Here is a 21,908-nt window from a genome sequence, read left to right as displayed (position 1 = left end):
CTTTGCCTGAGCGCGCGTTGTAATGACATCACATGGTGCCTTGTGATGATGTCACATTATGCATCTTGGAACAAATCTGCAGATAATTCTGAAAAATTGCAAGCTCCTCCAAATATTGTGGAGTTTCATTTATTTTACATTCATTTCTGTGATTGCTAAATCACAAAATCCTGGAAGGACTGCTATTTAGCCATAACTTATGATTTCTGCATTAGTATGTTATGATAAAACAGGAATGAGGAATGGCACTTCTTTTATGCACATTGTTTTTTAAAACTGTAAGTAGAATCTAAACTAAGTGCACACTGCGCTTCATTACTGATCTTCAGTCAAACTGATCTTGAGTTGTACTGCCCTTCATAACTTCCCTTCTGCTCTTCCTCCATATTGGTCTTCATTTGTACTGATCTTTGTTTGTGATACTCATCATTTGTACTGATCTTTGTTTGTTTCTCCCTTTGGACTACTCTTTATTCATAATTTGTTCAGTCTTGCTCTATCTATCTATCTATCTAGTACTGATGTGACATAACAACTTCCCTCAGGGACCACTTAAGTACTCCATCCATCCATCCATCCATCCATCCATCAGAATTTGAGAAACTAACTCTGAGTAGCTTGTGAAAAGCTCAGACCTGTGTGTACACTATTCCTGTCTGAGGGCTATCATTTGGCTGTGCTGTAGCTGTATCTGACCTGCTCTGTGGTGATGAAAGTGGAAGGTGCATTGATGCCCAAATCCTCCAGTGGGTAGATGATCTGGCGTCGTGGGCGCACTGGCACCATACAGCTCAGCACTGCTGTCAGGGAGTGGGCAGTGACTCTCTGCAAAAACCAAAAAGCACCCAGCTGTCATTGAAATGGCAGCTTAGGCATAGTGAAATAGTGATGGCAGAAAATTTCACAAAAGTGTCTTGAAGGAAGGCGATGTGAAAGGATTCATGCCCTGTTGAATACTGTATTACCAGGAGCTGACATGCTCTTTTCACCTCCTCCATTTCTCCTGGGTTAGTTTACTATAATTCTATTTACACCTCATCATCCCTCAATCTGGCTTGTGTGTGTCTGGAGTAATTAAGAGAAAACATTGAGAGTGAAGCTCTCTAGAACTCAACATTGCATTAGAGGAGAGCAAAGCCATCAACACTTGATTTCTGACCACTGAGAAAGTGAGTGAAAAAAGAGAGAGAAAAAAAAGAGAGAGAGAGATATCGAGAGCAACAGATGCTTAAGGAAAACAGCACTGCACCAACCTTGTCACTGTGGTAAGATGGGTAGACGCGATAGTACAGGCATGATTTGTGAGCGAGGCGCAGCGCCTCCTTGAGGAAGTGCTTGGCATAATGCTGGAAGATGGGGTTCAGGGCAAACTGGCACAGTCGGCCATGTTCTTCACGCTGGTGATGACTGAAGTACACAAAGTTCTCAATGTCGTAGTTGGCTCGGATGTACTCGATGTCCTGAGGGAGAGGAGGATACTTTGACCAAACTAAAAAATGCTGTTGTAAGGTTGCCTACAAGTTTTTTTGGTGTTGGGGAGATTGATTATAACCAATTATAATGTAACAAATTATATCCCTATTTTCTACCCAATCTGGTCACCTGCCAGTTCCCACCCACCAGCCAGCGTTCCCCTCCCCATCATATGACAGCTACAGACTGGGGAGGGTGAAGGCTAACACGTGCTTCCTCTAAGACATGTGAAGCTAGTCAACTGTTGCACTACATCATACAGAAAAGCACTCTTCCACATGCACGAGCTCACAGATGTCCACGATTGGTTAGTGTCCCTGTGATTGACAGTGGGTGAGAGAGTGTTTATGCCATCCCTCAAACGCAAAGAACACGGACAATTTTGTTCTCATTTCATGTATGGCTGTGGCAGCAGCGGGATTTATGATCTCCCGAACACTTTATTGTTGTGCTACGTTGGAGCTTAAAGCACATCCTTTTTATTTTAATGCTAAAGTATGAAGCTACAGGTTTTCCCCCATTCATTTACGGATAAGTTAAGTCTCTAAGACATGGGTAAGACATGGGTAAGACATGGGTGCCATCACAGACTTTTAAGGGTTAAATCCATCAACAAAACTAATTTCTGATTTCTGAGAGGTGTAATATTGCACCATGTAATATCCTACATAATATAATCAGTAACGTTAAATTATATAATCCCTATAATTACCTGCTCATTTTTAATGACCAACACACCGATTATCTGGTCTTCGACCTGTGCTACAAATGCCTGAACGTCCTGTGGATGAAAAAATAAAAGCTTTCATGAATACTGTGTTGCGTTGTACAGTATATCTCAATTTTTTATCATGTGTGCACATGTGAGTCAAGACTAACTGGGTCTCGGTGGAGGAATAGATCCAGATCCTCCATCAGAACTTCATGCTGAGGAACCAGTTCCTGAATTGCGGATTTATCTTCAGAAACCACAGCACGCACTTCTATCGTCCTATCAAAACCACAATATAATTAAAAAAAAAAAAAACACACACACAATTTTAACTAGTGTACATTTCCATTTCATTACGGTTGTGTTTGGGTCCTTTAAATCTGGAGGTCGATTGATCGGTTTTGCCAATTAATTGGCATAGATAACCAATTGCTGGAACTATCACTTATTGGCAAAAATCCACACTAATAGTTTTTCCTGATTGTGTCCGTTGCGAGAGCAGTTGAGAAGGGTCCGCTGTCATTATACAGAACGAGAGCGGTCTCTAGAGGCGAAATAAAAACTATCACTGACAAATTTTGTTGTATTATTTGAAGTGTTTTTTGATTCATTTTGGATGTCTCTATATTTATTTGTTATTTGGAGCGTTACTTTTTGGTTCAATTTATATGTATCAATTTAGAGGTACTGCCCAACTTTTTTATAGGTATCAGTAAAATCCACTATCGGTCGACCTCTATTTATAACTGTCATTAATGCAATACAAAATATCTGTGGAATGTACAGATAAAGAAACTGAACTGTGTTCTGCCTGACTTGTATGTAAGAGTGGATAAATGTAAATTGTTTTTGTTGCAGAAGAGTCAGCACCGTTAGTGTGTACTGTGTGTTCTGCATTTATGTGTTGTCTGCATGTACAGTACATGTACATTAATGATGCATGATGGCTGATCTTTTGCCACATATTATACATGTATATACAGTAGATCATATGATAATAAAAATATACTATCCTTTATTTCTTCAAAGAATAATTGTAGATGTTTACTTGAGAAGGCCTGAGCGGTGGAAGATGTAAAGATCACGGTGTCTGCAGTCACGTGGCATGGCTCTGATGAAGGTCTGGAGCAGAGGGGAATCCGAATCCAGTGTATGCACCAATATAATGCAGAAATCTTGTTCCTGATTCCCCAGACCAAACAGAAACATCCCATAAAACAGCTATACCTACACTGCTGAGCCACACACATAATGTACCCAGTCTTTAAGGCGCATGAAACATTTTACTTTACTGTAACTTAAGGACAATTAATCCACGTTTCTGTTTTTTAATATAAGCATTTACGCAATAGGAAGTAACAAATGCAACAGTTTGTATTGATTCTGTAAGTTCAGCTAGAGTGTGTTTCTTTGTGTAATTTGTAGGGTTCTTTACACCCATGACTGTATTTCAAGTACACCTCACCTTATCAATTACCGCTGATCAGTGAAGCGGGCTGAAAAATATCTCCCCAAATCGAGATCAAAACTTAGAGGCATTTCAATCTGTGTAATCACCTGACACAACTGTCAGCGATAGGCTGCATGAATCTACAGTCTGGGCTAGTAAGAAATCAGCCCCAGTCTCACTTCTTTATACCATTCTGTGTACTTTTCTTACAAATATTAGTGGTGCTGTTGCATTTTCTTCTACAAAAATCCAAAAATATTCTCGGCTGATCGACTCTGTCTTTTACATTAAATAGGAACGTGTTTTACTGCATGGAAGTGTGTACTCACCGGGAAAAGTTGAAAAACATAAGGCAAGCAATCAGCAGCCCTGTGAGGGAATGAATAATAAAAGCATGAGGGGGGAAAAAGAGCAGAAAGTTGTATTGCACAGCGTCTCTTTGTTGAAAGCAGAGTGAAAATTTGCCATGTTGGACGCTAACTACAGCGTCTGTGGCCAGCCAATCTGTGCGCTCAACCCCTCTCCTCTCGCCTCGCTGTCACTTTAAGCATTCGGCTCATTAATTACATGCTCACTCTCAGCAGGGAGCAAGCGGACTCCATATTCTGCAACAGCTGGGGAGTAAAGCGGCAGAAAGCTGTACCCAGCATGAGCCAATGAGCAATACCCCCCCCCCCCCCCCATTTACACCATAACAGATCTTAAGCAAAAGCCACTGGAGCAAAGCCAAAGGGAGGAAAGTTTCCATCCATATACACTGCATCACCAGGGGAAATACTCACCACCCCTTATACTCTTTTCAGGTCACAGTGAACTACTTTATTTTATAGTAAGACTAAAATGATTTCTTTTTTCCTACATTAACTTTTTATGTGCTTGACTTGCTTATTCTGTTGTGGATGTTCAGGTAATATTGACCCTCATGGTAATTACATGGAATAAAGCTCTTAAGAAAGATTTTTACTGCTAATAAAATAGGTTAAAAAAATGTATAGGGGTATAAAGTAAGAAATAAAACATAAGGTATGCTTATGGGAAAATTATTAATGACAAAGTGGTGTAATGAGGCCCAACATGAAATGTGTTTCCATAACAACACATCACAAAGTTTTTCATTACTCTTATACCACTGCAATTTGCCAATATATATATATATATTTCTTATAGAAAAGAGCATAATATTTTTTTCTCCTTTTGTAGGTATGTTTGATGCTGTGGAACGTCCATGGAATAAGTAAGGCCCTGTTATCTCTTATAACTGTGATAAGCAGTGTCTCTTACCCAAACCCCCCAAAATAAGAAGAAATAATAATAATAACATTAACAATAACAATAAAAACACAGCTTGTAATGTTATTGAGAAACCTAAACATAAAAAAGTCCATAAAAATTTTTTTTATCATGATACTTTACAGTTTTACCTCAGACTGTTACAAAGCACTGACACTGGAGACTCCTTCCAAAAATGCTAAATAAACATGTCACAGAAAACTTCTCAACAATCTTCAATTATAAAAAAAAAAAAAAGTTATCAACAATTGCTTGTTTTTCTTTTCACTACACTTATTATTAACCTTAGATTATGTGGACCATCTGCTATATACTGTACATCCCTGTGAATTGGCTGTTACTATAGAAACGGTAACATATTTGAACCAGCGCATTCCAGTCACAGTAGGGCCAATATAAAATAATGTTTCATTGCATTGTTAATGTTTCAGACATGTAAACACTGTTCGTGCCTTCGCCAACCCTGTAATCACCTGTTGAAATTATTTAAAAAGACCTACTTTAACAGATTGTGGCATCATGTTCAAAACTTTCGCAACTAAACACAACAAGGCAACAGTTAAAGTTAGTTAACAGTACATGTAGCTTAGCAAAGCTTCATTTGGTAGAGTGATAAGTAATGTGCAGATGAGCTTACCTTGTTTCAAACCGCTTATCAATTTGTATTTGGATCAAGAAAGCATTATCTTCTGCTTCTGTGGCCGCGCCGTTTCCTCTGCTCTCTGTTCTATGAGCTGTAACGGGCTCTGCCTGATTTAAACGCAAACAAAATGGCAGTAATTTAAAATATACGCATTAGTGACAGTTGTATGGCTGCATAGGAATTGTTGTTTTAACATATACTAATGTTTATTCTAATATATGAAGGAATGTACATGTTCTGAGCACAGGACTCTTGGGTGCATCATTTAGGGTTTAAGGGTCTTGCTCAAGGACCAGCTGCAGCTTAACAAGACAGTAGCTCTGATATGTGTTCAGTGCATTTCTTTCATCTACCGTAGCCAGTCCTGGGACTCAAACTAACAAACTTCTGGTCATTTCACAGGCCCATGAGTAGCAGATTTCATTTCACAGGCCCATGAGTAGCACACATGAGTAGCAGATTATCTTGTCTTTTGTCTTTTGTTCAGGTCTTTTGTTCCCCCTAAACACCCACCCCCACCCGCAAAAATAAACATATATGACATTTGTAAACAATTTAGCTTGTCAATCTTCCACATGTTTTCCAACCAGAGCTGTACTGAAACCAGAGACTATACATTTAAAGGCAAGTGGTGCAATTATAATGGTTTCTGCTTACTGATAATTGCACTATACCAAGGGGTTTTGTAGTTAAATCCTGTTTTTATTTCACGCTTCCTGCTAGGTTTTGTGAAATTATGACATTTGTATATAGATGGATTCTGTTGTGTTCCATTGTGAATGCAGCACAGGAGCATCACAGACATTTTAACATCTGGGATCTGATTACAAACTAAAATGAACAGGCTTATATCCATTTCACTATGACATATACAGTAGCTATCCAACAACCTGATTAAAGTCTGGCGTTCACTGTGTCAGACTTTAATCAATATTATAGTGAACCATTTGGGGGGGTTTTGAAAGTTGAGGTGTTAAACTATTTTCTAGACAGATATAACCAGTTATGACCCAAACATACTTGATGCAAGCAAAGGAAGGGAAAAGGTGCTTTGAAAAAAAGATTATTGAATATTTTCAGAATGGTTAATAATGACAGTTTAGTGCTTAGTTAAGGTTGTATGCTAATTAGTGGAAGTGGAACTGCTGAGCTCTGTTTGGATTGGATTCACCCATATCAGAGCAACTTACGTTTATCTCATTTATACAACTGTGTAGTTGAGGGTTAAGGGCCTTGCTCAAGGGCCCAGCAATGGCAGCTTCATCACCTTCTGATCAGTAGTCTAACATTTTAAACACTGAGATACCAATGCCCTATGTAAATATATAAATATATAAATATAAATGTAAATTTCTGTCATGCATATGTCTAAGAAGTGTGCACTAATCTGTAATTAGGGTTCTGTAAGATCATTAGTGATGAAATGAGGTTGATAATGTCATTTAATAATGAAGCACTGGCTGAATTCTGAGCTCTGAATAACCCTAATAACGATCCGAGCTGAACTGTGATTCCGGTGTGACTCAGATCATTGACCTCAGACTGTGGGTGAGGATCAGCGATGTTGACTGTGGATTCCTCTGGCTGCGATTCAGGATCCAAATCCTCACTTCGCTTCTCTGCTTTCTTCTTTCTCAGTCCATCAAAGGGCCCAAGCTCATATTCCTTGTTCAGCAGCAACAGGTTCAGTTTACCAGAGACAATGATGAAGCCAACGGCAAGGCCGTCATTCTGAATAAACACAAACAAACACACACACACACACACACACACACACACACACATACACAAATGTGTACTTTTCATTTTTTTGTCCCTTGTTTAATTTCTTTACTTTTCTTTCATTCTTTCTCTCTTTCTTACATTTGCTTATTACACTTCTTCCTGTTTTTTTAGCTTTATACTTCCTTCCTTTCTTTTCAAAACATTATTTGTTTTTGTGGCTTGTTTTTTTCCTTCTCTCTTGTGAGGTTTACACTACCATTGTCCTTCTGTTTGTCCTTCCTTCCTGCCTTTATTCCTTCATTTATTCCTCCATTTATTCCTTCATTTATTTAGATAATTGTCTTATTGTTTGTTTTTTGGTTGTTTATTTATGGCATTATCCATTGACCAACCGATGACTGTTTTTTTTTTTTTTAATTATTTACTTTGACCTGTTGATTTACCTTTAATGCTGATCCTCTCATTAAAAAAAAGGAACAGCACGTTCTGTGCAGTTGAAATGGAATAAAATATTTAAAAAGCCTTAGTGTGGAAAAACAACAAAAAGCCCTGTGAATAATTTATGACATTCCATGGAGTGTCACTTTCATAACTGTGCTAGACGATTTGGAGCAGATTGCTGCGTGCAAAGAAAGACAGACAGAGAGAGAGAGAGAGTGAGAGAGAGCGAGAGAAAAAGAGAGAGAGAGAGAGAGAGAGAGAGAGAGAGAGAGATGCAAACACAAAACTGCAGAAATGCTACAGATGTCTGGCCTCAGCGTGCTGAGTGTGAGCATGTTTTGGCTGGCCGTTCACTCTCATCTGCCATATGCTGCTATGAACACATGTCAGTATGAAAGGAGGGGGACATTGTGGTGTTCCTGAGGGAAGAGCGCCCCCAGTATCCATTCCCACCCCACCCCCCCACACCCCAACAACAAAACCCACACAACACACACAACACACACACACACACACACACACACACACACATTCATCTAGATTTATGCAAAAGCATCTGTAGCCTCAAGTGTACATACTGATATGAAATTCGAACCTCCAGCAAGGGTTTCAGTTCCATGGACATTAATACAAGGAACGTCTGATTACTCCCTGCCTGCATTTTAGTTGAAGTAATAAAAAAAATGCTTAGTAAGTAATAGTTTTTAACTTTAGTGTGTGATCGCACAGTTTGTTTTCAAAGATCTTTTAGCATAGTATAGTAATTAATTAAAACATTTATATAAATACATGAATACATACTATATAAAAATGTATAGCCACACAGCTCAGACAGTAGTTCTATGAATGGTACATTTATATTATTGCACACATTCTAACATGTTCTTGTTTCTATAATAACAGCTCATATTTTACTGAAATATAAATTTTTGAAAAAATTTTTAACTCATTTTAAATAACATTATGTAAAAGCACTTTAATCTTTTTTTTTTTTTTTGACTGACCTCAAACACAGCTACATGGTTCATCTCATCCTCAGCCTCAATTTTCTCAGCCAGGGTGTCTGGCACAGGCCAGCAATCACTCACAGTCTTCATCTGCTCTAAGGATGTGAGGTCAGTGAGATCTTCTACCCTGCATCACAGCACATCACATCACATCACATCACATCATGTTATACACTATCTGACTAAACTAGCATCGTAAATCAGCTCAGATGCTCTCTTTTCTCCCCCCCAAAAACAGTGCAAAAAATTAAGCATTTGTCACACAAACTAGAAAGTTTAGAAGTATCCTGAGGAAGATAACCTTAGTATAGCCATGTAAACCGTTTATGATGTTTGACTTCACCTATGTGTGAATAATTGTAGACAAATAAAGCCAATTACGCAGTATTGCATGAACAATGGTGCCTGTGGCCTCAGGCCTACAGTTGAATAATGGCTATGTTGATGTTCAGTACAACAGCACTTTTGCTTGTGCTTAATTATACCACAGCACTTTTGAATTCTAGAATTTGATTGGACAGAACATGTTGATGCATTTTCCATAACACGAGCTCTGACAGTAGTGCCGGCTGCAAGGTAAAATACATTACATTACATTACAGCATTTGGCAGATGCCCTTATCCAGAGCGCCTTATAATTATCTCATTTATACAACTGAGCAGTTGAGAGTTAAGGGCCTTGCTCAAGGGCCCAACAGTGGGAGCTTGGCAGAGCTGGGATTTGAACTCAAAACCTTACGATCAGAAGTCCAACGTCTTAATCACTGAGCTACCACTTACTGTGAAAGCAGAGGTTCACTCGGGCAATGGTAGTGCAGGGATTAAGACATTGGACTACTGATTGGAAGGTTGTGAGTTTAAATCCCAGCACTGCCAAACTGCCACTGCTGGGCCATTGAGCAAGGCCCTTTACCCTCAACTTCTCAAATGTATACATGAGATAAATGTAAGTCACTCTGGATAAGCCAAATGCTTATATTTATGCGCTCATTCTAATATGTTATTGTTTCTATAGTAACAACTTGTTCGCAGGGTTTGTACGGCTAATAATAAACAGATTTCAAATATGTGCTGGTGTTTAATAAAGGTACGCAAATACACTTTGATAGAGTGAACTTTCCTGTAAAGAAAAAAATAGATATATTGATTTAACAGTTATGGAAGGAGTCTCGTCCGGGGTTCGATTCCCGCCGGGGCCATGTGTGTGCGGAGTTTGCATGTTCTCCCCGTGCTGCGGGGGTTTCCTCCGGGTACTCCGGTTTCCTCCCCCAGTCCAAAGACATGCATGGTAGGCTGATTGGTGTGTCTAAAGTGTCCGTAGTGTATGAATGGGTGTGTGAGTGTGCATGTGATTGTGCCCTGCGATGGACTGGCACCCTGTCCAGGGTGTACCCCGCCTTGTGCCCGATGCTCCCTGGGATTGGCTCCAGGTTCCCCCGCGACCCTGAAGAAGGAGTAAGCGGTAGAAGATGGATGGATGGATGGAAGGAGTCTCCAGTGGCGTTGTACCAGTCAGTAAGTTTTCCTCTGCAGAAGGTCTTCAGGACAGAGAAGTTTGATCATCGCTAGCAAGCGTAGTTCGTCAGTGTGGACCATTAAAAACTGCCATGTATGCATGTCCCACCTGCTGCTGCATGGCTCACTATGTGTTTATTTGTGAATATTAATTAAATATTGGCAATTTAGCAAACTCAGAGTTATTCAGGATTGTGAAAACTGCATGTGTACTTTATCTTCTAAGTCTTGTACTGTAACAGGAGGATATCTCTCAGGTTATTTCTTTTTGCAGCCTGCACAAGTGTTAATGTAATGAACACTCTGTGTGTGTGTGTGTGTGTGTGTGTGTGTGTGTGTGTGTGTGTGTGTGTGTGTGTGTGTGTGTGTGTGTGTGTGTGTGTGTGTGTGAAGTGTAAGCACCTGGCTCTGCGCACATGCAGTCTTGGACAGTAGTTGTGTCTGTGGCACACGAACGCACCACCCTGGACTTCCTCTGTTACGCAGGGCATGGGCTCGAAAATGTCCATCAGAGCTGGCTCTAAAGAAAAACATTACAGCTGAGTGTCAGCACTGGCTCTGTGTAGCTGCTCTCGTAATTCTTAGTTCTATTGTATGAGCACTTTTGACCACATCTGGCCAAATCTGGAATTGTTCAACACTTTAACGCTTGTTCAACACTTGGCCAGCAAAGTTGGTACATGTTCAGCACTGAAATTCTGCTGGTCCAGAACTATAAAGCGGTATCATCAAGCACTTTGGCGTTGCCATCGTTTACCACCAACTCGGGCAAGTTAATTACATGAATTACATTAAAATAAGATCATAAAAGTGGGGAATATTGAAAAACAGCTGAAAAACAGCAAAGGAAATATTGCACATATTACAGTCTTTATAAAGTTTTGTTCCTCCAGGTACTCTGGTTTCCTCCCCCAGTCCAAAGACATGCATGGTAGGATGATTGGCATGTCCAAAAGTGTCCGTAGTGTATGAATGGGTGTGTGAATGTGCATGTGATTGTGCCCTGCGATGGATTGGCACCCTGTCCAGGGTGTCCTCCACCTTGTGCCCCATGCCTCCTGGGATAGGCTCCAGGCTTCTCATATCATTGCTATGCTGATGACACCCAGCTCTATTTGTCCTTTCAGCCTGATGATCCATCCGTCTCTGCATGTATCTCTGCTTGCCTGTCGGACATCTCGGTCTGGATGAGGGAACACCACCTTAAGCTCAACCGGCAAAATCTGAGCTTCTTGTCATCCCAGCCTGTCCCTCAATCAACTACAACCTCACTGTATAGCTCGGCTCAACCACACTCAAGCCAACCAGGACAGCCAGGAACCTTGGGGTGATTCTCAATGACAGCTTGACCTTTACAGACCACATCTCAACAATTGCAAGGTCCTGTAGGTTCATCCTGTACAACATCAAGAAAATCCGACCCTACCTCACAGAACAGGCTACACAGATACTAGTTCAGGCTCTTGTTATCTCAGAACTGAACTACTGCAACTCACTACTCTCGGGCCTCCCGGCCAGCTCCATCAAACCCCTTCAAATGATTCAGAATGCAGCAGCACATCTCATCTTCAACCAGCCCAAGAGAACCCATGTCACACCCCTCTTCACCTCCCTCCACTGGCTTCCTGTAGCCGCCCGCATCAAATTCAAGGCCTTGATGCTCACCTACAAGACCTTGTATGGAACAGCACCCACCTACTTCAACACTCTCCTGAAGGCTTACGTTCCCTCACGCAATCTGCGATCAATCAATGACCGACGCTTAGTAGTGCCTACTCAGCATGGCTCAAGGTCCCTTTCAAGAACATTCAAACGAACTGTTCCTCAGTGGTGGAACGAACTTTCAACCTCAATTCGGACCGCAGAATCTCTCACCATCTTCAAAAAACAGCTAAAGACCCACCTCTTCCATGAACACCTAACCGACCCATTAAAAAAAAAAAGAAAAGACATTTACTCTGGCACTTATACCTCTACTCTGCGCACTTTGCTTCTTCTGGAACTCAATTAACAGATCTTGTATGGTAGCACTACTTGTATTGTTCTCTGCTTGATATATCGCTTTGCTTGTATTTTCTCATTTGTAAGTCGCTTTTATCCAAAGCGACTTACAAATGAGAAAATACAAGCAAAGCATGAAGACTTGTTTTACTGGATATATATATATATATATATATATATATATATATATATATATATATATATATATATCCAGTAAAACAAGTCTTCATAAAGACCTTGCAAAAACCCACTGTTTTAGATCCAAACATTTTATATAATAGTAGCGCAACATAGAGAATGTCTTGATGTTGAGTACTGCGTGGTTTTCTTACCAAGGCTGCTGCTGTAGGGTGTGACGAGGCAGATGTATTCCAGCTCTGTGATGGCATTGAACACGATTCTGGTTGTGATGAAGAAGACAGAGACGTCATGCTTCATGTCTGCTTTGCGTAAACCCTTTTAAGCTCACAATGTAAAATCTAACTTTATCTGATTGCAGAATTCAATGTAAAGGCTCTGAATGGAAACAGGAAGACATTGCCATGGTGGAAATGTAATTTTCGCTGCCCCAAACAAGATTTCAACTGGCCTTAACTGGATGACTATAGAGAAGTCTGGCTTATTCAAGTCTAACTACATAAAAGCATGACAGGCAAAACAAATCAAAATAATGTTGTCTTTTTCAGAAATGTAAAAGTTGTCTAAAATACTGTATTCCATTGAAAATGTTTACCTGATAATCTCTTTAGCACTGGAAATAGAAAAGCTGGGCTGGGCCGCAAATAGATGCAGGAAAATTGTGTTTAAAGGCTATAGAGATTTTAAAAACAAACAAACAAAAAAAAAACCTTGAGCATGAGCCATCTCAACAGAACATTTTATTCTTACTGAATCAAATAAGATACATTATTTTCCCTACTGTGAACTTTGTGGTGTTAAAATGGGTTTGAAGTAGCTGCTCCCATGAAGCCTGATCCACCAGGTCACCAATGGGGTGGTCCACGAACGCAGCATGGGCCAGGACTTCATTTTTTGCTGTGCTTATAGTAACCGCCAGATTAGCTTTTTCCCTGAGAATGCAGTAAACAAAATGATAGAAAATTAATCTACACAAAGTAATTCAAACCAAATTAGGCATGCACTGACACGATACTGAGTATAACATTGATCTAAGCCTGTAATGGTGGATTGAGCGCATTTTAAAACTGATCCACTATCATGTTTTTTGTCTATGAATGCTGGAGACAACTAACTAATACAAACCTTGACATGAACAGCTTCAATTCATATCATTTTCATGTCATCTGCGTGGGTTACCAAGTTTTTATATCTGGAATATGCCGTCGAGTTTAAATTGCTTATTTTTTAATTACGTTTACAGCATTTAGTAGACGCCCTTATCCGGCGTGACTTATAGAAGTGCTTTGGAATCTCTGTCAAAAACAAAACCTCGCATTAGTTCACTAGGGCAGAGACGAAGAATATCATTGAGGACATTTTGTAGAAAACCAGTCATTTTATATTATTGGCATTAATTAAAGAATATGAAAGTGAGCCAACACAAACCCATAAATTTAAACTAATCGTTCAGTTATGACAAATGAACCATCATTGAACAAATGAAGGACAGTCCAGTGTGTTTGTGCACAGCCATAACGCTTCAGCGCATGGAAGATTTAGTGCTCATTTATTATGTTCATTATTAGATATTATTAAATATTTCTACTGCCATAGAAGTGAATCAAAATAACTTCCATGTCTGCCTTTCAGCCTTTATGAACGCATTTACACACAACGCAAATAAAAGATTGATAATTGACATTTCTATTTGTTTGTTTGTTTGTTTGTTAAACCCAGTGTCTTTCACTGTTTCCGTGGGCCGCACCATCTTCAGGTTTAAATCCGGATACAGATACAGAAAAATCTGTTTAGATCACGAAACAGATGCAGATAGTGGCATTGTGTAGCACCTTTTATACAGACAAAATACTAGTGAAATCAACATTTTGGTTGTGCGGCTTTACAATATATTGTTACAGGTTACTTAAAAAGAAGATATTAATAAACATAGGCAATGTTTAGGCGGTGCCATTAGTTAGGAGAATTTAAATTGACATCCATGCTGATTTGAGATGCACTATAATCCATACTGAACAAACAAGTCTGCAAGATATGAAGAGATATGATGTTACATGATATGTGATTGATGTGTATGTATATTGTGCCACTGAAGTTGTTTCTGTCCCTGCATGAATGTGAATGATCCTCAGCACTCACAGCAGGTAGATCACATTCACTCTTCCAAACACTGCTGCAGTGGCTGGACTGATCAGCTCGGTGATCTTGTGAGCATCACAGGACTCTGTCCGTCTCACAATTACTGATTTCTTTTCCCCAGTGGATGAAGTAATGGTCGTCATGTTCTCCTGGATGAAGAAAGAAATGAGATGTACAATATAAATGCCATTACCACTCCTGATACATTGTATCATACATTCATAATGCTAAATAGTCAACATGGTGTCGAAAATACAAATAAATTGCTACCATTCACGCGCCTGTCTCATTAATCCTTCTTGTTAACCTGTATGCTGTATTTGAAACTGTATATAGAGTAAGCATATCGTTACCATGGTTATCAAACGTCATGACGTCTGTGACGTAAACGGTTATCGTGCAGGGGATACATTCGACGGTCGTATATCTTTTCGCTTTTCCCACCTGTATTCATACGCTTCCTTTCCGCATGCGATACCATTCCTCCTTCTGATTGGCGAGCAGATCATACCGGCAGCTTTCTATTGCGCAATATTTTGTGAGCAGCCAATCATAGCGAAGAATGCAGGACTTGACGTAATACGGGTGGGTAAATTAATGCTGGGAGAAAAGTTATGGCGGAAAACTTGGTTTTGATAGAATAGCGTTGAGTGTCTTGTATTTGGGTTAAGAAATTGAATGCTGTAAACTCATTTTGGCTTCGGTTTTTTGTGTGTGATAAGATAATATTTTTGAGTCATGGCGTCCACCGCGGCAGGGAAGCAGAGAATACCGAAAGTGGCAAAGGTAAGAAAATTAGGCTCGTGCAAGGTGGTTAATGTGTGCAGCTAGTTAGCAAGCTAGGTGGCTAAGCTAGCTAGTTATTTTAATTAGAATTAGTATAACTGTCGTTATTGACGTACTATGAAATAATAGTTTTACTGCAGTGTAGTTTAACTGTAGCGTGTAGTTACACTCGGCCATGTTAGCTATAATCGCGTTATAATAATCTTAGTATTTTTTCTAGAAATTCTATGCCGTTAGCTCTACCTACGCTACTAACTATTGGGGGGTATTTTCAAGCAAACACACTGCACACCGTCAGTACTTTTAAGCCATACTTGTTATTAAATGGTAAATGGCGCACTTATATAGCGCTGTTATCCTAAGCGCTTTACACTGTGTCTCATTCACCCATTCACACACACACACACACACACACCCCACTGGTAGCAGAGCTGCCATGCAATGCGCTAACTTGCCATCGAGAGCAATTTGGTTTTCAGCGACTTGCCCAAGGACACTTCGGCATGTGGAATCATGCGGGCCGGGAATCGAACCGCCAACCCTACGATTAGTGGACAACCCGCTCAACCACCTGAGTCACAGCCGCCCCACGTTATTAAAAATAAAGAAATTTTAAAATAGTACATTTTTTATTCATTTACATTTGTGAATAAAGAACTTTCGCTAAAGGCCATTTAATATACAAAAATTGAAAACATTGTAGAAAGATATTGTTTGACTTTCTGTTCAAAAGGGTTTCGGCGACGCTGGAGGTGTTAAGATCAAAGCCGTGACCTGTGTCCTTTTGCACAATGTTTGATATGCAGCTGTGACGGTTAACAACGCTTTGCTGTGCCTTTCTTGCACCAGGTGAAGAATAAAGCCCCGGCTGAGGTGCAGATCACGGCCGAGCAGCTGCTCCGAGAAGCCAAGGAACGAGAACTTGAGCTACTCCCCCCTCCACCCAAACAGAAGATAACCGATGAAGAGGAGTTAAATGATTACAAATTGCGAAAACGCAAGGTAAGATGTCCAAACTGGGGTTTTTACAGGGGCATCTGGTTCTCTTCGTCGTCCTCGTGTTCAACGTCAATGATCTGCTCTACAGGGATTTGAAGACCATATCAGAAAGAACAGGACCGTCATCAGCAACTGGATCAAATACGCACAATGGGAGGAAAGTCTAAAGGAAGTACAGAGGTACGACATTCTGGATATCTATTCATAATGCTGAGTTGAATGAATTCAGGTTACATGTGTTTTTTGTTTGTTTTGTTTTTTTAAATGTATTTATTTATTTTGCCTTGTTTAAAGAGCTCGTTCTATCTACGAGCGAGCGTTGGACGTGGATCACCGAAATGTCACACTGTGGCTGAAATACGCAGAGATGGAAATGAAGAACCGACAGGTCAATCATGCCCGCAACATCTGGGACCGAGCCATAACCATCCTGCCTCGAGTCAACCAGTTCTGGTAATCCTTACCCTTCACTTCCTGTAGTTGAAATTCACTGCTTGGTGGTCATCTCTGTTTAACTGAATTTACCTGGTGCTGGTATGGATGTGTTCACAGGTACAAATATACCTACATGGAGGAGATGCTGGGGAACATAGCAGGCTGCAGGCAGGTGTTTGAGCGCTGGATGGAGTGGGAGCCGGAGGAGCAGGCCTGGCACTCCTACATCAACTTTGAGCTGCGCTATAAGGAGGTGGAGAAAGCCCGCTGCATTTATGAGAGATATATCCTTTTTTGCTTAGTGTTTCAGCTAATGCAGATGAGCCATCACTCTCAAACACTACTGGGACTTCTGTAGCTCTGCTAAAGTCAGAAGAATTTAGTCAAAATCCATATATTGTCCCGTTACAAAACTAGTGTCAAAGAAATGTGTGTGCTCTCAATTCTAAACCAAAATATTGTCATTCTCAATAAGCCAATAAGTCTTTAACTCCCCTGCACTTGTGATAGTCCACCCCGAAGTGAAGAACTGGATCAAATACGCCCGCTTCGAAGATAAACACGGTTACATTGCACACGCGAGAAAAGTGTACGAGAGGGCCGTCGAGTTCTTCGGCGAGGAATATATCGATGAAAACCTCTTCGTGGCTTTCGCTAAATTCGAGGAAAAACAGAAGGAGGTAATTTCCTGTTCAGTTCTCCATGCAACAAAGTCAGTTCTGGCATCCATCTGAAATCTCTGGCGACATGTTTTAAGTTGGACAGTGAGACATAATCGTCTCGTATTTGTGAATGTTGCCTTTTATAGTTCTCGTTGAAAATCAGCAAGATATCAAAACGTCTTTATTACTAAAGACATTGTGTGTGTGTTTTTTTCTTCCCAGTTTGAGCGTGTTCGGGTGATCTATAAGTACGCCCTGGACAGAATCCCCAAACAGCAGGCCCAGGAACTTTTCAAGAATTACACAGTGTTTGAGAAGAGGTTCGGAGACAGGAGAGGAATCGAGGACGTCATCGTCAGCAAGAGGAGATTTCAGTATGAGGAGGAAGTTAAGGTAAATAAATATCGCTAAATATTCTATAACTTCAAACATGAGAGATTGAACTTGAATAGTCAGGGTACTCAGATAAAACTTGTGAAGGCCCAGTTACATAAAATTCCTTGCTTACAGAGGTTCAGATAAGAAGCCCCCATGACTGAATGCTAACAACAGTTACCTTTTAATGCTTAATCCTTTGTGATTCCTTCATTGCTATAAATAAGACCGTTATTTATTGAAGTGGTTATGTCCACATTATTAAACACGACTACAGTATTGTATAACATTTAAATTATTCTCTTTAAAGCTACGAATACGTTATAATTAAATATCAAGTATTAACGCTCAGAGTTTTCCACACAATTTCTAATCTTCCCCTATATGAAACTGTTTAAAACAGTAAGAGTTCATTGTGGGATATTGAGTTGTCTTTTGGCTCTGTGTCTTATTTCAGGCGAACCCACACAACTACGACGCCTGGTTCGATTACCTGCGGCTGGTGGAGAGCGATGCCGACGCCGACACGGTCCGAGAGGTGTACGAACGAGCCATCGCCAACGTTCCCCCAATCACGGAGAAGAGACACTGGAGACGCTACATTTACCTGTGGATCAACTACGCCCTCTTTGAGGAGCTGGAGGTCAAGGTAAGACCTGACACCTGAAACTAAACTAAAGTGATGTTTAATGGGCTTTAAGTGTGTGTTGTGCAGCGAAAATCTTCATCACACGCTGGTTTGTTTCTGTGACAGGACCCTGAAAGGACGAGACAGGTGTATCAGGCATGTCTGGAGCTCATCCCTCACAAAAAGGTAAACATCACACGGGGGTGCAGAAATTATTTTTGTTATGATGACTATAAATAATCTAATTTTGTTATACACCAAACAGCAGTAGTATGTTTTACAGTCTCATTAAACAAAGTGCTATTCCATGTATAGCACAGAATTTGCCCATGCTAAGTTTTTTAAATTTATTTATTAGAGAGAGAATTTTTATCCATTTATAGTTGCGAGTAATGCCGTGGAATGTCCGTGAAACAATTTTTAAATTTTGTATTTATTTATTTTTAAATCGTTTGCATTATAACAGCTTTTACCAGTCATGGTCCATGTATTACAGTTCAGCAATTGTTAGAGATTTATTTATTTGTCTTATTTCAATCTCATTCATAGTTCACCTTTGCTAAAATCTGGCTGCTCTACGGCCAGTTTGAAGTCCGCCAGAAGAACCTGCAGAATGCCAGACGAGGCCTGGTAAATTTGAGCAACCTTTTAGGATTAATGACAGGATTCATTTTTATTGAAACTGCAATCTGATGCCTTGTTCACGCTGTAATCTCAGGGCACAGGCATTGGGAAATGCCCAAAAAACAAGCTGTTTAAGGGCTACATCGAGCTGGAGCTGCAGCTCAGAGAGTTTGACCGTTGCAGGAAGCTCTACGAGAAGTACCTGGAGTTCAGCCCGGAGAACTGCACCACCTGGATCAAGTTTGCCGAGCTGGAGACGATCCTGGGAGACATCGAAAGAGCGCGGGCCATATTCGAGCTGGCTATTGGTCAGCCTCGCCTCGACATGCCAGAGGTATCGCCCACATGTCGCACTCTCTCTTCTTTTTTTTTTTCCCCTTTCAATTTCCCCAGGAATTTCCGGTGTTCCTAATTCGAAGTTTCTTATGCAACTTTGCAGGTGCTCTGGAAATCTTATATCGACTTTGAAATTGAACAGGAAGAGTATGAGAACACGCGTGGGCTTTATAAGAGGCTCTTGCAGCGCACACAGCACGTCAAGGTAGGCTTCTTCTCAACTTTCCTAACATAGGCACTCTGAACACGTTCCATAATAACAAAGAGTGTGATGCACATTATTCAGGACTTTTTCAAAAATACAAAATTTTTTTTGATGACTCTGGGCCGTTTGAGCCCTTAGTTTGTTACAAACGGTGAAGCGTGTACACCGTGGTTGAGCCCAGAAGCAGTCTAAATGGTCTTATATGGCTCACTTATATAGCGCTTTTTTTTTTTTAACTTTTTCAAAAATACATAATTTTTTTTGGATGACTCTGTGTTTCATTCACCCATTCACACACCACTGGTAGCAGAGCTGCCATGCAAGGCGCTAACTTGACATCAAGAGCAACTTGGGGTTCAGCGTCTTGCCCAAGGACACTTTGGCATGTGGAGTCATGTGGGCCGGGAATCGAACCGCCAACCCTACGATTAGTGGACACCACGCTCTACCACCTGAGCCACAGCCGCCCTAGAGAGCCAATTCCGAAACGGTGGTTTGGAATTCGCTTACTTAGCTTATTCTTTTATCAAATAACTCAAGCTGTAATATAATGGCTATAGTATGCCAATGTCATGTCAGCTTTTGTTCCATCACTGCCCCTGGAAATTCAAGGAAGCTGTGGTCTAGAAGTTAAGCCAAGTAATTCCTGTAGAAATCAGAGCTCACAATGATATGACACAACGACATTTCAGTGTGTTCCCAGCCCAAATCAAGCAAATCTCCACAAAACAGCAAGCGATCTGCTAATTTGCACACAGCTAAGACTGTCTGTTGTGTGTAGGTATGGATCAGTTACGCGCAGTTTGAGCTGTCGATTGAAGGTGAGGAGCGACTGCAGCGGTGCAGGCAGGTCTACGAGGAAGCTAACCGCAGCCTGCGCACGTGTGAGGAGAAGGAGGAGAGGCTCATGCTGCTCGAGGCATGGAACAATTTCGAGCAGGAGTTCGGCACCGTGGCCAACAAGGACCGAGTAAGGAAACTCATGCCCGAGAAGGTGAAGAAGAGGAGGAAGCTCACTGCAGAGGATGGGGTGAGTAGAAGGAAACACAGACTACAGTGTATATGCAATGTTAATGTCACAGATTTTTATATTCACATTCCTCTTTAGACAGTGCTTTAAGTTAAATAAATATATGGTTTCTTAGCTTGGATAAAAATTCAACTTGGGCTTTGAATGGATGATTGATCATGATTAGATTGCAAGTCAAGTCATTTTTAAACCACACTCCGCTACACACATGTACATCACTGTCATATAGTAAACAACTGCTCATTCATTCAGTTGTTACTGTATTCATGGACCATCACAAATATGCTTTTATTTTTAAACTGCTGGTGTGTGTGTGTGTGTAGACCATACCGTTTTATTTCTATAGCACTTTTAACAATCAACATTGTAGGCATGTAACGTGAACATTAGTGGGTTTGCATCTCTAATTTTAACTTAATGTTCTCTCGTTTTGTTCTCCAGTCGGACGCAGGATGGGAAGAATATTACGACTACATCTTCCCGGAGGATGCTGCCAATCAGCCCAACCTCAAACTGCTGGCCATGGCCAAGATGTGGAAGAAGCAGCAGCAGCAGCAACAGGAGGAACAAGAGACGGAAATGGACGAGAGCATGGAAACCACACAGCCAAGAGACGAGCAGGAGGATACCGGAGAAACACAGGAGACTAATGAGAGTGTCTGTGTTGATCGGGACGACAGTAGCAGCAGCAGTGAGAGTGAAAGTGATGAGGAGAACACTGAAAACAAAACGGAGGAGAAGACAAATCCTGTAGCGGAGGATTAAACTGAATTTTTTTTTTTCTTTCTTTATTCAATACCAGGATAAACTGGACTGATGGGGCCTTCATCACCTCACAAACTGTTCGCATTATTCTTTTATAACTAAATAAAAAGGAAACAGACGTGCATTGCCATGGTTTGTATTCATATAATAAAATGTGTTAATGTTACCAGATAGAACATTTAATTGTCTTTAATAAGTAATTAATATTAGTTAAAGGAATAGTTCAGCCAAAAAAAGTACATAATTACCCCCTTCCTCCAAATCCTAAATTAGCCAAGAGCAGGAGCTCCAAGACTAACATAGCTCCCAAGTATAGGAAGTGCCAGATAAGTGTAACCAGCTACTCAAAGACTGGTCACTATTACAGGTAACCACAGATTCACATAACAGTAATAAGTAGTCAAGGTATCTAGATGTTCGGAATTTGTCCAGATCAGAAGATCATCAGTTCACTTGCTGAAGCCAAAAGTTGGATTACGACAGTGAAATAACAACACAAGGCACAGAGATTAGTTTAACTGCATTTATT

The 21,908-nt window shown here is 40.5% G+C and overlaps 2 protein-coding genes across 2 annotated transcripts in view; one reads left to right on the top strand and one right to left on the bottom strand.

Annotated features, from left to right (window-relative positions):
• The window catches only part of cfap61 (cilia and flagella associated protein 61), a 39,785-nt gene extending 24,899 nt beyond the window's left edge, over positions 1–14,886 (bottom strand). Inside the window, exons 1-15 of the mRNA XM_053613966.1 lie at positions 14,805–14,886; positions 14,535–14,683; positions 13,177–13,327; positions 12,991–13,067; positions 12,590–12,657; positions 10,659–10,776; positions 8,739–8,868; positions 7,105–7,299; positions 5,563–5,675; positions 3,965–4,004; positions 3,234–3,367; positions 2,353–2,464; positions 2,186–2,254; positions 1,254–1,460; positions 697–825 (exon numbers count right to left, since the gene is read on the bottom strand). Of these exons, the coding sequence (XP_053469941.1) occupies positions 697–825; positions 1,254–1,460; positions 2,186–2,254; positions 2,353–2,464; positions 3,234–3,367; positions 3,965–4,004; positions 5,563–5,675; positions 7,105–7,299; positions 8,739–8,868; positions 10,659–10,776; positions 12,590–12,657; positions 12,991–13,067; positions 13,177–13,327; positions 14,535–14,683; positions 14,805–14,807 (1,695 nt within the window). The 5' untranslated portion in view covers positions 14,808–14,886. The remainder of the gene's footprint in view (positions 1–696; positions 826–1,253; positions 1,461–2,185; positions 2,255–2,352; positions 2,465–3,233; positions 3,368–3,964; positions 4,005–5,562; positions 5,676–7,104; positions 7,300–8,738; positions 8,869–10,658; positions 10,777–12,589; positions 12,658–12,990; positions 13,068–13,176; positions 13,328–14,534; positions 14,684–14,804) is intronic.
• Positions 14,887–14,888: 2 nt separating this feature from the next.
• Positions 14,889–21,503, top strand: crnkl1 (crooked neck pre-mRNA splicing factor 1). Its single transcript, XM_053613968.1, has 14 exons — positions 14,889–15,320; positions 16,170–16,322; positions 16,408–16,499; positions 16,614–16,772; positions 16,872–17,038; positions 17,256–17,434; positions 17,639–17,809; positions 18,249–18,440; positions 18,546–18,605; positions 18,969–19,049; positions 19,138–19,377; positions 19,483–19,584; positions 20,366–20,614; positions 21,056–21,503. Exons 1-14 carry the CDS (start codon positions 15,273–15,275, stop codon positions 21,377–21,379), a joined length of 2,217 nt encoding a protein of 738 aa, XP_053469943.1. The 5' UTR covers positions 14,889–15,272; the 3' UTR covers positions 21,380–21,503.
• The last annotated feature ends 405 nt before the right edge of the window (positions 21,504–21,908 follow it).

Source organism: Ictalurus furcatus, chromosome 25, assembly GCF_023375685.1.
Source record: "Ictalurus furcatus strain D&B chromosome 25, Billie_1.0, whole genome shotgun sequence".
Classification (NCBI taxonomy): Eukaryota; Metazoa; Chordata; class Actinopteri; order Siluriformes; family Ictaluridae; genus Ictalurus; species Ictalurus furcatus.
The sequence above is the reverse complement of the archived record's forward strand: the minus strand, read 5'-3'. Positions and strand labels throughout refer to the sequence as shown.